Here is a 16,227-nt window from a genome sequence, read left to right on the forward strand (position 1 = left end):
TAGCAACATGAATTTTGGGCTTAGTTGTGGTCATAACTGAAGGACTACCTGTATTTTCTGCACAACTTCAACTCTTAGTCCATATGGCTTGGACTAAGAGAGAGTGATTGATACAAAGTTACCCAGCCATGGTTTCCTGATTCTAGGCCAGCACCTTAACCATCAGTTCAGATGCCCTTGTCTAAAGGCATCTGCACACTGCAGCCTTCAGCTGCTTCCTTCTTGTGCACAAGTCTTCAGGAAAGAAGCATAAAAATTAGTAAAATAAGTTTTGAATAATGTTTTAGTAACTAGGTAAAGGTAAAGGTTCCCCCGCACATGTGTGCTAGTCGTTTCCGACTCTAGGGGCTGGTGCTCATCTCCATTTCAAAGCCGAAGAGCCAGCGCTTGTCCAAGGATGTCTCCGTGGTCATGTGGCCGGCATGACTAGATGCCAAAGGCGCACGGAATGCTGTTACCTTCCCACCGTGGTGGTCCCTATTTTTCTACTTGCATTTTTACATGCTTTTGAACTGCTAGGTTGGCAGAAACTGGGACGAATAACAGGCGCTCACTCTGTTACGCGGCACTCGGGATTCGACCCGCCAAACTGCCGACCTTCTGATCGGCAAGCTCAGCGTCCTAACCCACTGAGCCACCGCGTCCCTTTTAGTAACTAAGGTAAAGGTAAAGGTTCCTCCACATATGCGTGCTAGTCGTTTCCAACTCTAGGATGTCTCCATGGTCATGTGGCCGGCATGACTAGATGCCAAAGGCGCACGGAACGCTGTTACCTTCCCACCGTAGTGGTCCCTATTTTTCTACTTGCATTTTTACGTGCTTTCGAACTGCTAGGTTGGCAGAAGCTGGGATGAGTAACAGGCGCTCACTCTGTTATGGGGCACTCGGGATTTGACCCGCCAAACTGCCGACCTTCTGATCGACAAGCTCAGCATCCTAACCCACTGAGCCACCATGTCCCTTGTTTTAGTAACTAGGCATGTCTTTGATTGATCCTCCTAATTTTTTGAAGTAACAAAGCAACAAAGTGGATTCCCATAAAGAATGTGAAATTCTGATAAGAATAAGTTCAAACCAGCCAGAGACAAGAATGCCCAGAAAGTTGAATTTTATTACAGGTAATCCTCAATTTACAATCACGATTGAGTCCAAAAGTTCTGTTGCTAAGCGAGGCAGTTGTTAACTGAGTTTTGCCCCATTTTACGACCTTTCTTGTCACAGTTGCCAAGTGAATCCTTGCAGTTGTTAAGTTATTAATGCAGTTGTGTAGTGAATCTGGCTTCCCCATTTTTAACTTGTCAGAAGGTCGCCAAAAGTGATCACATGAACCCAGGACACTGCAACCGTCACAAATATGAGTCAGTAACCAAGCATCTAAAATTTTGTTCATGTGACAGTGGGGATTCACTTAACAACAAGAAAGGTCATAAAATGGGGTGACACTGAACAAATGTCTCATTTAGCAACAGAAATTTTGGGGCTCAGTTGTGGTCATAAATCAAGGACTACCTTTACATAAATAAAAAGGTATTAATCTATCTTTCTGGCTCAGATCCTATTTTGGCCAAAGGCACACCGGCTAAAAACTTTGCTTTTGTTTATGGCTAGCAAATGTTTGAATAGAGCTTGCTAGAAGCAGATAGACTGATGGCCCACTGCTTGTTAATGGGAATTATCTTCCTTGGGCCACATAGAGATACTGATAAACATGGCAAATCCCATTCTTAGAGCATAAAAGTTGATTTTTTTTACTGTAAGTGAAGAATAAAATCATGATTGGGAGCCTCCCCCTCCCCCCACCTTTCTGTAAATCCAGAAGGCACTAAATCTCCTTTGGGGACCTATTTATTCTAGGTTTGATTTTCCTAATTAATTTCTTTCCTTCTAAAAGGAAGGAAGGACTGGTGGCCAGGGACTTCCTCTTGCTATTTATCCAAGGTTTATTTATCCAGTTCTTACAACTGCACTTGATTGCTTCCAGGAATCCTCCTTTGCATTCTATTTTTTTTAAAAAAAATACTAATAACAATGTATACTCCTCTACTGGATAAGGACTGTTCATCTGGGATTGCCAGTGGATGCTATAATGATACACAATGATTGTTCTCTTCCAACTAAACGATCCTGTTTGCACCAATATTTTGATCCGTGTGGCATAACATGGTCTTGCTTATTGCAAAAATGACTGATTATCCTCCAGTATGGCCCAGTATGGCAGGATCGCATAGAACCAAGACATTTCTTCATTGGGTCGCTTTGTAATGCTGAGTTTGATCTCAGTTCGATTGACTGTCTTATGCAAGGCAGCCTCGGACTCCGCCACACACCCTTGTCTTCTGGGAGAAGAAACAGAGCTAATGGTAAGTGATTATTACCTGCCTGGAGAGAAAGCATCAATAACATTTACCAAAGACTTTAAATGTTTCTGAGAGATGCCTCTATATGGTGTTCAGTTTAGATCCAGTCCCAGAAGTTCCATTCCTACAGCCTCTTTCAATTAAAATGAAGACATCTCTTTGGTTGGTAAATTGCACCATGAATTGTGTTGCGATGTTTCATTTCCCATCTTTGGATTAGAGTAACAGAATAACAGAGTTGGAAGGGACCTTGGAGGTCTTCTAGTCCAACTCTCTGCTCAAGCAGGAAACTTTATACCATTTCAGACAAATGGTTGTCCAGTCTCTTCTTTAAAACCTCTAGTGTTTGACCCACAACTTCTGGAAGCAAGCATTGATTAATTGTTATGTCAGGAAATTTCTCCTTAGTTTTAGGTTCTCTCCTTGATGAGTTTCCATCCATTGCTTCTTGTCCTGCCTTCAGGTGCTTTGGAGAATAGGTTGACTCTCCCTTCTTTGAGAAACCCTTTAGCTATCGGAACACTGCTATCAAGTCACCCCTAGTCCTTATTTTCATTAAACTAGACTGTTGCATGGAGGAAGATGCTGAAATTCTACATCGAAATTCTAGGGCTGGTTCATTTCTCCTTTCCTGTTAGTCTCTACTGGAGTTACAGGCTGGATGTTTATTAGTTTAACCTTGTTACATCTTAATCCAGGCTATAGATCTTTACTCTCCTGAGAGGGAGAGAGTCCTTTACCATCAATATACTGCAGAATTTGATCAGCAATATCATTGCCACCCCCCTTAAATGTGGCAAGTTTCATAAATGGGAAATTTGGGAGAAATAAATATTGTGAATTCCTCACTTAATCTAGCTCTCTCCCTGTTCCCTATTTCCTTGAGCAAAATATAGTAATAACCATCTAGCACTGTGTTGTCTTTCTTCCAGATCTCCTATAAGAAACTAAAATCAAATTTGAAACTAAAGCTTATCAAATATATCTCTGGAGAAATGTCTATGGGCATTCTCAATCATCCAGGTCGTGGTTGTCCCAAAGGTGGTTTTCCAAAAGGCAACTGGACTTTCTTGTGTTTTTTTTAAAAAATGTTTTGTTTCTCATCCAAAAAGCTTCTTCAAAGAAAAAAAAACCAAGAAAGTCCAGTTGCATTCTGGAAAAGCACCTGTGGGATATCTCTGGAGAAATTTCAGAGTAGCAAGGCAAGGAGATGAAATGGGGTCAAAAGTGTTGCTCCCACTGTCTCACAAACTCTCATGGTTAATAGTAGGATTTTGCTGTTGATGCATTAGTGTGACTAAAAAGATGCACTCATTCACCACAGGGAAAATTGCTAAGTTGTTTGAGGAAATATCTGGAGATGCTTTATTCCAGGCAGCTGCTAATTTTTTTTTGACCCACTCTTTGTCTTGTCTCATTCCTCTTTCCAGAACAGTTTCTCATGTGAAGCCTGAGATCACATCTCACAGGAGATAAATACTAGACATCTGGGTTGCACTGAAATTAGACTCTCTGCCAATCTGATCTGTGGGAGCTTAATGTTCATAGTGCATTGAGTGGAAAGATCCTGACTCATTATCCTGGAAGACTGGACTTCTCTCCTAGGTTTAATTGCTGGTGCTGTCATCCATTGCGTGATGACAGCTCCTTCCTAGAGTTTAGCTCTTCTATCAGCCCACAAAGCCCCTCTACATCTCCATCTCTGAGTCCAGCCTAAGTTGTAATCAAAAGGAGGTTTCTTTGGAAACATCTCCAACCCACACCATGTTGTCCTCCAAGTTTTCTTCGATCACCTGCTGTGATGTTAAGGGAGACAGTTCTAAAGCTGCATCTTGTTGTTGTTAGCTGCGAAGTCGTGTCCGACCCATCGCAACCCTATGGACAACGTTCCTCCAGGCCTTCCTGTCCTCTATCATCTTCTGGAGTCCATTTAAGCTCACGCCTGAGTCCATCCAGCCACCTCATTCTCTGTCGTCCCCTTCTTCTCTTGCCCTCAATCTTTCCCAGCATTAGGCTCTTCTCCAGTGAGTCCTCCCTTCTCATTAGGTGGCCAAAGTATTTGAGTTTTAGCTTCAGGATCTGGCCTTCTAAAGAGCAGTCAGGGTTGATCTCCTCTAGGAATGACTGGTTTGAACGCCTTGCAGTCCAAGGGACTCGCAGGAGTCTTCTCCAGCACCATAGTTCAAAGGCCTCAATTCTTTGGCGCTCAGCCTTTTTTATGGTCCAGCTTTCACTGCCATACATTGCAACTGGGAAGACCATAGCCTTGACTATACGCACTTTTGTTGACAGGGTGATGTCTCTGCTTTTTAGTGTGCTGTCTAGATCTGCCATTGCTTTCCTCCCCAGGAGCAAGCGTCTTTTAATTTCTTGGCTACAGTCCCCGTCTGCAGTGATCTTGGAGCCCAGGAAAATAAAATCTATCACTACCTCCATTTCTTCCCCATCTATTTGCCAGGAATTGAGAGGGCTGGATGCCATGATCTTGGTTTACTTAATGTTAAGTTTCAAAGTTGAAACTTAACACATTAAGCTGCATCTAGTGAACTGTATTTTCTCCTATGTGTTTCATCTACTAGGCATATGGAACACTCTACTTTGGCTATTGATATGGTGAAACAGAAGTTGTTACAGAAGTCAAATATTTAGGTCTAGAGTGATAACTGTGTGGATGATGTGCTCATAGCAATTATTTTTTAATTTGTATGATACTAAATGACATTGAAAAGGTTTCAGTGACATAAGAAACTAAAAGGAGCTTGTATTTTATTATTCATGTTGATGAGTAATCCTTTTGATTTTTCAGTGATAGAGTTATAGATGAGTTCATAAGGTTCCCATCCACCTCTCTAATCTGCTCTTCATTCTTCAACATTCTTGAAGAGCATTTGCTTAAGGACACACACACACACACACAGATGTGATAAGCAATCCCAGAAATTTCCTTCTTGTTGATTTGGTAGTTCTGTACTCTGCCATTTTTAAATCCATTGTGGAAATAGATATATTTGTGAATTGCTAAGGATATTTTATCCTGATTCTTTTTCCTGATTCCAGATGGAGCTGACCAATGGAACTACGGTCCAGGAATTCATTTTGCTAGGCTTGGAGCATGGGAAGCAAAAACGGTTCTTCCTCCTTATCCTTTTTACTATTGTCTACATAAGCACTTTGGCTGAAAATGCCATTATTATCATGCTGGTGCATGCAGATGCACAATTAGCACAGCTCCCCATGTATAACTTTTTGGGAAACGTCTCCCTGCTGGAGATCTGCTATGTGACCACCACCATGCCCCGTATGCTCTTTGATCTGGCTTCTCCTCAAGGGATCATCTCCTTCCAAGCCTGTTTCACACAGTTCTACATTTTCTACTCACTTGGTAGCACTGAAGACTTTTTCCTCTCAGCCATGGCCTTGGATCGCTATCTGGCCATCTGCCACCCACTCTATTATCCATTAATTATGTCTCCAAAGAACTGTTCCAAGCTTGTGGCTAGTTGCTGGATGGCTGGCTTTTTGGTATATGCTGTCCCAATAATTTTGATCTCTAGGCTCTCTTTCTGTGGCTCCAATGTCTCTGACCACTTTCTGTGTGATCAAGCCATTCTGTCCTTAGCTTGCCCTCCATTTGGAAATGCTCCACTTATCCTTTTTTCCGTGAATATTTTCATCATATTGGGCAACTTAGTCTTTGTAGCTATTTCCTATGGCGTTATAATTATCACACTAATCAAATCCTCTAACCAAAGTAGCAGGAAGAAAGCCTTCTCCACCGTATCCTTTCACCTCATGGTGGTGACCCTTTTCTATGGTTCTGTAGCAGGAATGTATGTAACTCCAAGTGGGGATGGTCAGTCATGTGTCAGTAAAATTGTCACTGTCTTCTTCACTGCCGTTACGCCCTTTCTCAATCCCATGATCTACTGTCTGAGGAACAATCAGATGAAGGAGGCCCTGGACAGGTTGCTGAGAAGGATGGAGCGATGGCTGAGAAAAAACATCACATCGTGACAACAGGAGTGGAAAGGAGAAATCTATTCAACCTTTAATACCAGTGTTGTAAATCCTTTTAGAAAATTCTCATGCCCTCCATTTTTTAAAAGTAGATTTCAAGTACAAGGAACTTAACCAAGAGGAACGTAGGTGTCCTAATTTTCAGGTGATTGATCCAAATTCATGTTTACAATCCTATGATTTCAATTCAAAATGCAACATTAATAGGGCAATAAAGGTAAAGGTAATGGTTTCCCCAGTCTGACTCTAGGGGATGGTGCTCATCTTTGTTTCTTAGCTGAGGGAGCCAGTGTTGTCTGAAAACACTTCTCTGATAATGTGGGCCACATCACTATACACTGGTGCACATGGAATGTTGTTACCTTCCCATCAAAGTGGTACCTATTTATCTACTTGCATTTACATGCTTTTGAACTGCTAGGTTGGCAGGAGATGAGGCAAGAATGGGAGCTCACCGTGTCATGCGGGGCTTGGGTCTTGAACCCAGGCTGCCTTTAAATCTTCAAATAAATTTATGTCTTTAAATAGTGCAATATTTAAATTCTAACTTCTCCATCATCATACTCTGAAATGTCCAATACATATCCACACAGAGACAGAAGTTTTTCCGATCACCCAAAAATTATTTTACACTGTTTAAGTCGATCCTTCCTTGATCTACCAAAACAAGACATTCAAGCTTCATAGATCTTTCAAATAACTAATATTGGTATAATTAGCTTCCTTCATCTTTCTATATAGACTTTCCATACAGGTAATTACTATAGATACTGTGTTTCCCTGAAGGTTAGACTCAGCCCGATAGTAAGCCCTAGCTTGATTTTTGGGGGGTGGACCTAAAAAGCCCTACTCCAAAATAAGCCCTAGTTCTGGGGTGAGGCACACCCCTAAAAATCAAGCTAGGGTGGGGGTAGGGGGGTTGAAGCTTCCCCACGCGCCCCACACCCACTTACCTTATTGGTAGGACCACCACAGCTAGGCCTCCCTCACTCTAACACCTGTCAGGCCGTTACTTGACTTCTTCTGTGGCTGCTTGCTGCTACTTGTGGCCAGACACCATGTGGAACATTGCATTGTTGCAGCTCCTCACAGAAGGATGCTGCATGGCACCATTTCCGCTGCTCATGTGCTTCAGGCCACGTCTGCTGCTTGCATGTTTCAGGCCACTTTTGTTGCTCACGGCCGGAGGCCACATGATGCTTTGGGCTGTTTCCACTGTGGAAATGGCCCAAAGAGTCATGCAGCATCCTGCCAGGAGGAGCAGAAATAGTGTAAAGCACCATGTGGCATACTGCCCGGAGGAGCAGAAAGGGCGCAAAGCACCATGCAGCATCCTGCTGGGAGGAGCGGCAACGGTGTAATGCGCCACATGGCGTCCAGCCACAAGTGGCGGCAATTGGCCGCAGAAGCCAAGCAGCAGTGCAACATGTGTCAGGGTGTGGGAGGCCTAGCTGTGGTGGTCCTACGGTAAGACATTCTCCGAAATTAAGACCTAGTGCCTCTTTTGGAGGCAAAAAAATTATAAGACAGGGTCTTAATTTCAGTGAAACACGGTAATTCTTCCCTCTTCAAAACATTGAACTACTAGGAAGCACCTTCTGACAAGCAAAGTTAATGAGGAAGCCAGATTCATTTCACCACCATGTTACTGACTTAGCAACTAGTGATTCACTTCACAACTGTGGCAAGAAAGGTCATAAAACTTAGGGCTCAGTTCTGGTCGTATGTCAAGGACTACTTGTATTTGCCAATTACAATTTTATTTGTTTGTTTATTTATTTATTTCCTGCCTTTATTATTTTTATAAATAACCAAAGGTAGCAAACATATCCAACACACCTTCCTTCTCCTATTTTCCCCACAATACCAACCCTGTGAGGTGAATTAGGCCCAAAGTCCCAAAGTCACTAAGCTGGCTTGCATGGGTAAGGTAGGAATTGAACTTATGGTCTCCTGCTTATCTGACAATATAATGAAGAATGAGTATTCTCTATGTGTGCATGTTTCTAAGTCAGTCTGTGTTCTGATGACTCCTACTATCCATGTCATTTGAGCTCTGGTGACGCAGTGGTTACAATGGAGTACTGCAGGCTAATTCTGCTGACTGTCAGCTGCCAGCAGTTTGACAGTTCGATCCTAACCAGCTCAAGGTTGACTCAGCCTTCCATCCTTCCAAGATGGGTAAAATGAGGAGCCAGGTTGTTGGGGGAAATACGCTGACTCCATAAACAGAGAGGGCTGTAAAGCACTGTGAAGTGGTATATAAGTCTAAGTCCTATTGCTATTGCTGTGAAAAAGTCAGCATCTTCAGATCCATATTTCTTTGCACATTGTGCATATGACATGAATTGTTTTTGAAGTTTTACACAGTTCCTCCATATGATTTTGCTTTTCACATTGGTGACATTTCTACCCACATCCTGGTCAACATTTGTTTATCTTCTTCATATATTTTGGTTAAACTGTTGACATATGCTTTGCCTTTTTTCAAATCTTTATTACTTGATGCTGGGGTTTTTTTGTTAGTTTTTTTTTGATTTTGTGTGATGGAAAACTTGCAATATTATCACTAAGGTCTTCTATAATTTTCAAATGTAACTAAATGACTTTCGCTGCTTGTCATATCATACTTTTCTAAAGAGTTTTCATATTAATTCTTTCTCCATTTATTAATGTGAATATATTGCACACCTCAAAACCTTCAGTGCTTTGTTAGGAAGAGTGCTATTTTCTGATTATTATTATTATCATTTATAGCCATCCACTCCAAAAGACTCTGGGTGACTTCTAATCTACCAACTATATAAGTAAAAGCGTTAAAAATATAACAACAAAATATAATGCCCAGGAAAGAGAACAACCATAATATTAAAAACCACAATTGGAATTCCACAAAGACAGTAATCTAGATTTAGGAATGAAGGCATGTTTCAAGGGCTTCCCTCTTGAAACTACGTGTTGCTCCTTTATGAACACGCAATAATACAAAAGGCGAACTGGCTGATTTTGAAAACATTGCCTTGGTTTCCCCTTTGACGTCAAACAAAAAGAAACTTAATATATCGCAAAGAACAGCCCATTTCTTCACATAGCTTTGGTGGATTCAACTTCTGCTAGGCAACAACTTCCTCACATTAGAATATTTGCATAAAGAATTAAGCTTCAGCCAATCATCAGAAATGAAGTATTAGTTTGTTCACAGTTCTCTAGCTCTTTTGCACCAAATTTATGCTAACTTCACTTCACATCAACCAATCTGAAACCACTTTCTCAGAAATTTTGAACACCTGAAAATTAGCAAAGTCAATTTATGAAGCTGGCTAGGATTTTTATAGGAGTTTCATCTTTCTCTAGACCAGGGGTGGCAAACTCAATTTCATTGAGGGCCGCATCAGTATTGCGGTTGCCCTCAAGAGGCCGGGTGGGCGTGGCCAGGGTGGGCGTGGCCTACTGGGTGGGTGTGGCCAGCTCTACATCGTTTGCATCAAGGGTGCCTATGGGGGCCTGGGCAGGAGTGGGACAGATCTGAGGGTCTCTGGCAGAAGGAGGGTCTCTGGGCCAGGGCCAAGGTAGTGGGGGCCGTTCCCTCACTGTTTCCAGGATGGCTTTGCGGGCCGCATGAAACCACTTTGCGGGCCTGATCTGGCCTCCGGGCCTTGTGTTTGACATGTCTGCTCTAGACCTTAAATCAGTGGTGGGATTCAAATACCTGAACAACCGTTTCTATTATGTGATGCAGGCCTGGGCCTCCGTTGCCTAGAACGGACTTCCGGAAATGGTATCCATGCACTTCTGGTGGGATGTTCTAGGCCTGGGAGGCCTCCAAGGCCTAGACTGGACTTCCAGAAGCCAGCCAGTTCTCTGAACTCAGGTAAATTTAGCTACCAGTTCTTCCAAACTGGTGCGAACTGGCTGAATCCCACCACTGCCTTAAATACATCTATTTATGGGATTATTTATTTAGTTCTATTTATAATGGGAGGTACTCTTGTCCTTCTGGAACTGAAGAAAGAAAAGATGGGCAATGAACATGAGTAATATGGGTGTTTTATTCCTCCTGCCCAATACCATATGCCACCCAGCCTTTTTTTTTTGCTTGATCTCAGAGTATCTAATCTTGTTTTCCCCAAAATTGATTTGCAGTGAATGATCCCTACTAGAAAGGGTCAAAGCTTTCATTGTTCTCCTTAGAGCTTCTAGGGCTCTTGGACCTCCTTTACATTCATCCAATAGTACTGTTGCCGTGGGTTTCCTGTTGAAGATCAGGATACATTGGTTAAATAGCCCTATTGAGCATCTTTATAGACATGCCATTCTATTTGCACTTTATCTTCCACCAGGTGTTATGCTGTAATATGAGGGAAAGAAGATGACAGTTCAGCCAGTCAAAAATGAATATGCAAAATCAGTAAAATAAGATACAGTGTTTGAATAAAACTTGCAAGAAGCACTTAGTTTGATGGTCAAGAGCTGGTTAAGGGAACTATCTTTCTGTTCATGGAAATGCTGATAATTTTGGTAACCCTCTTCTCCATTTGGAGTATATCTACTGATCTTTCATAGTGAAGAGTGAATCCAGGGTCAGTTCCCTCACCAGGCAAAATAATCCTCTGCCAATTCAAATGTCACAGGATCTCCTTTTTTGGATTTGAATAGTCTAATTAGTTTATCTTGTAAACCCATGAGTTTAATTCCACTGACATCATTTAACACCAGCCTAGGGAATTCCTGTTCCTGAAAATCTCCAAAATTTCACCTTGACAACTGCTCTGGATTTCATCCAGCACCTTCTGTATTCTTTATACTGCTTTACTGGATAAGGAGTGTTCAACTGATGTTGCTAGTAGATGGTATAAATGAAGACAGTGGCTTTATTCTTGCACACAAACAACCCTTTTCACACCAATGTTTTGGTCCATGTTGGATAATGTGCCTGTGCTTAATGCAAAAAGGACTTATTCTTTGCCAGTAGAGCCCAACCAGGATCTTCTGGCAGCATGGGGGGGGGGGCTTCTAATGATTTTTGACCATACTTCTAGCAATTTCAATAACAACTGAGCTCATTTTAATTGACCAGTTTATCCAAGCCAGTCTCAGCCTGATCCCTGTCCTCTGAGCCAAAGAGTGGAGCTAATGGTAAGTGATCATTATTGGTTTGGAGAGGAAGCAGCATTAATATTTACTAGAGGCTTTCAAAGTCTTTGAGAAACAGCTGTGTATGGATCCAGCAACAAAAGTTGATCGAAAGGAGCTGTTGAATAAGAGGATGGTGCTGAAATTCTGCATGTAAATTCTTGGTCTGGGTCAATTGGTCTCTCGTATCAGTAAAATCTTTACCTAAGAGGTGCTAAGCCACTGGTTATATGGTTTTTAGTTTACCTGTGCTACTTCCAGAACATAGATTTTTAATCTACTTGGTGAGAGAGAGATGTTTATCAGCAATGTATTGCAGAACTTGACCACCTCTTTTAAAAGTGTCAGATTTATTGAATGATGCTTGCAATTTGGGGGAAAAAAGAATGTTGGAAGCTTCCTATTTAATCTAACACTTTCCCTGTTTCTGGTTTCATTGATCAATTCTGAATTACAGCCATCTACTGTACTATTAGGTGCCCATTCCTCCAGATCTCCTATAAGAAAATTCATTTAGATCGGAAGCTAGATCTGATCAAGTATATCCGGGGACATATCCTTATAACCAGAGAAATTCCATGATACCCAGGTAAGAAGATAGAGTGGTGATGGTGCTGATGCTGAAATTCTACATCTAAATTCCTGAGCTTGGTCATTTGATCTCTCCATCAGTAAAGTCCCACCTCCACAGTCTCACAAACTTTTATTGTTTAATAGATAACGTAGAATTCTGCCCTGGGGCATTAATGTGGCTGAAGAGATTCACTTTAAATTTGACTACTGTACTGGAAGATTTACTAAATGACTCAGTCAGGGGAAAATTTTTGATTTGGGGCAATTGCTTATGTTTTCTTGACCTCTCTTGTTCTTGCCTCATTCCTCTTTCCAAGACAGCCTCTCAGATCAAGCCTGAGCTTACAGCCCATAAAGCACAAGCTGTGAGATGCCCCATTTTAATTTCTCTGTTCCTGTTGAGGTTCATAGTGCCTCAAACATGCTTTTCTCTGTCTCAGCACCTCTGGAGGTTTCTATGGAGTCTAAATGCAGGTGCTCTTCCTTCTTACATTGTGGCAGCTCCTTCCGGAGATTTCGTTCTTTTTTTCTTCCCCCACATTATCTTTGAGTTCAGCTTCAGTTGAAATGAAAGGAGCATCCCTATCAGCAATTTGAACTCACGCCCTGTTATCATCCATGTTTGGCTCTGTTGCTTGTTACAGGGCAATTCTAGGTTTGTATCTATATTGCACAACCTGCAGTAGCCAAAGGAAGACCCACCACCAAGACAATGGTGAGATAAAAGAAGTCTGAGGGGAAAAGTAGAAATGTAATTTGAGAAAGCAATCCAGACAGGACCCCGATGAAGATAAGGAGAAGGAAGAAAGGAAGATATTCAGGATTGCAAGTTTATATTACTATGTAAAGGTAAAGATTCCCCCGCACATGCGTGCTAGTCGTTTCCAACTCTAGGGGCCAGTGGTCATCTCCGTTTCAAAGCCGAAGAGCCAGCGCTTGTCCAAGGACGTCTCCGTGGTCATCTGGCCGGCATGACTAGATGCCAAAGGCGCACAGAATGCTGTTATCTTCCCACCGTAGTGGTCCCTATTTTTCTACTTGCATTTTTACGTGCTTTTAAACTGCTAGGTTGGCAGAAGCTGGGATGAGTAACAGGCGCTCACTCTGTTACGCGGCACTTGGGATTCGACCCACCAAACTGCCAACCTTCTGATCGACAAGCTCAGCATCCTAACTCACTGAGCCACCGCGTCCCTTATATTACTTATATTACTATATTATGTTATGTTATGTTATGTTATGTTATGTTATGTTATGTTATGTTATGTTATGTTATGTTATGTTATGTTATGTTATGTTGTGTTGTTATGTTATTATATTACTTATATTACTATAACTTTAGAATAAAATTAGTATAAATATTCATAGTTTTGGTTTCCCTGTATAGCCCACTTTGAAGAGGTAACAGTATTTATCATCTCTTGTTTCATCTATATTTTATGCTATGTGAAATAGTTTACTTTGGCTATTGATGGGATGTGTTTCAGTGCTGAGAATTATGCAGTATTGCATAACTCTGAGTTCAAATATTTAGGTCAGGAAAGTTGTGAGAATGATGTACCTATAGCAGTTATTGTCGTGTTTCTATGATAGTCTAGTAATAATCTTAAAAGGAATTCAGTTGAAGAAGCCACTGCCAACAATGAGTTTATTTTTTATTTTTCATGATACATGAAAAATACATTCATGATAATTCATTGATACATGATATCCTGTGAAAGGATCCTTCTCTAATCTGTTGTTCATACTCCATCCTTCTTGAAATGTTCTTATTAAAGAGGAGCCTCAGAGAGGAGATGAGCAGGATCAGAACAATTCCTTCTTGCTATCAAACTGATTCATAATCAGTTGGCACTTAAATCAAGTAAATTAAATCGTCAATTCTGGCTGTTCCACATTTAAGAATGTTTAGATCATGGATAGAAACATTTGTGAATAGTACTTCTTTAACAGTGTAGAACTTTGCTTTCTTTCTATTTGATTCCAGATGGAACTGGCCAATGAGACCACAGTCCAGGAATTCGTTTTACTGGGTTTGGAGACTGGGCAGCAATGGCGATTCTACCTACTTATCCTTTTTAGTTTTACTTACATAATAACTGTGATTGAAAACACCATTATTATCACTCTGGTGCATGTAGATGACCACTTATCTCAGCTGCCCATGTACATCCTCTTGGGAAATTTCTCCTGGTTGGAAATCTGCTATGTGACCACCACCATGCCCCGGATGATCTTTGATCTGGCTTCTCCTCAAGGGATCATCTCCTTCCAAGCCTGTTTCCTTCAATTCTACATTTTCTTCTCATTTGGCAGTACTGAATGCTTCTTCCTCTCAGCCATGGCCTTGGATCGCTATTTAGCCATTTGCCATCCATTCCGCTACCCAACAATCATGTCTACAAGAAACTGTTCCAAGCTTGTAGCTGGTTGCTGGATTGCTGGGTTCTTGGACTATGCTGTCCCAGTGACTTTGATCTCCAGGCTGTCCTTCTGTGGCTCCAATATCATTGACAACTTTGTGTGTGATCAAGGCCTCCTATCCCTGGCTTGCCCGCCTTTTAAAAATGTTTCTTTTATTAGCCAGATTTCCATGAATATTTTGATTATATTGGGTAACCTTGTCTTTGTCACTATTTCATATGGCATTATAATTGTCACAGTGATCAAATCCTCTAACCAACACAGCAGGAAGAAAGCGTTCTCCACAATATCCTTCCATCTGGTGGTGGTGATCCTTTTCTATGGTTCTGTGGCAGGGATGTATGTCGCTCCAAGTGGGGATGGTCAGTCACATGTCACTAAAATAGCCACTGTCTTCTACACTGTCATTACGCCCTTTCTCAACCCCATGATCTACTGTCTGAGGAACAATCAGGTGAAGGAGGCTCTGGGCCGATTGCTGAGAAGGATGGAGCAAAGGCTGAGAGAGAAAAAATAATGTATGCAAAAGGGTTGAGAATGAGAAAACAAATCAGCAAATTGTATAATATTTTCCTTATTTGTCTTTTTAAATAGCTTAAAAGCTGAATAATTAAACAGATTTTATTCAATTCCGTTGGATTGGAATGGAATGAACTGGATTGGATTGGAGTGTAGTGGATGAAAAAATATAAAGAAAAATTTTCTCTCACATGTTTTACACCTGCTAACCTCATGATCCAAAATAAATCACGAATACTTTTGGCACATACGTAACGGAATAAAGAAGACCACTTCTGCTTCTTGAAATATTAAGTATATAATTTCATTTTTAACTGTTCCTCCCATTTCAGCATTGTTCCAGCTGGTCTGTTCATTGGAATGACCTAGTGAAATAAAAATGCAATATCTAAAATTATAAATGAAAGAGATTGTCTACTCTTCTGCATGGCAGGATGTCATGTATGACTGTCCTGGTAGGCAACAAACATATATGGGATGTTTGTCTCTAAGCCATGACAGTTTCACAACATCTTCTCTGACACGTGTCCACATCTGTTTGCCACTGAATTTTTAAAAGCCCATGAAATTACCTTTTAACATAAGTGATCTCCTGAATGCTGTGGAACTAGATGAATGAGACTTTGAGCAGGCCTCCCTAATTCCATTATGTTTGGTTAAATTTAAGGAGAGGGGAAAGGAGACCTCTTAGTAATATCTAAATAAGTAGGAGGCCAAAGTTGAAAGGGGAATAGATGCTCCACTGTGATAATAAAAAAGCAGAGGCAGAACAAATACTCAAAAAACCTAAAGATGCATTTCAATCATGTGAAGTATCCATTTGTCTGAAACGGTGTCGAGTTTCCTGCTTAAACTGGAGGTTGGACTAGAAGACCTCCAAGGTCCCTTCCAACTCTGTTTTATTCATAAAAGAGATCTAGAGTTTAAATAATATTTCTATTATTAAAAAAGATGATTGGAATGATCAAATGGATGGCCCTGGACCTCCGGTCCTTTCGCCGCGACCTCAAAACTTTCCTTTTCCATCAGGCTGACCTGGATTGACGATGGATTTTTAAAATGTTTTAATTTTTAACTGTGTAGTTAATTTATTTTGGGGCTGTTTATTTAATTCCTTTTAATTTTTGTATTGTTGTTTTTATTGTTGTTAGCCGCCCTGAGTCCTTCAGGAGATAGGGCGGCATATAAGTCCCAAAAATAAATA

General features: G+C 41.1%; 2 protein-coding genes across 2 annotated transcripts; both read left to right on the forward strand.

Annotated features, from left to right (window-relative positions):
- Positions 1-5,414: 5,414 nt before the first annotated feature.
- On the forward strand, positions 5,415-6,371 carry LOC308676362 (olfactory receptor 11G2-like; the record flags this gene model as incomplete). The annotated part of the gene is made up of 1 exon (XM_081342172.1): positions 5,415-6,371. One exon carries the CDS (start codon positions 5,415-5,417, stop codon positions 6,369-6,371), a length of 957 nt encoding a protein of 318 aa, XP_081198298.1.
- A 7,696-nt stretch (positions 6,372-14,067) lies between these two features.
- LOC308676363 (olfactory receptor 11G2-like) lies at positions 14,068-15,021 on the forward strand (the record flags this gene model as incomplete). Its single annotated transcript, XM_081342173.1, has 1 exon — positions 14,068-15,021. The coding sequence occupies one exon, from the start codon at positions 14,068-14,070 to the stop codon at positions 15,019-15,021; it is 954 nt and encodes a 317-aa protein (XP_081198299.1).
- Positions 15,022-16,227: the final 1,206 nt, after the last annotated feature.

Source organism: Vipera berus, assembly GCF_964194415.1.
Source record: "Vipera berus genome assembly, chromosome: W".
Taxonomy (NCBI): domain Eukaryota; kingdom Metazoa; phylum Chordata; class Lepidosauria; order Squamata; family Viperidae; genus Vipera; species Vipera berus.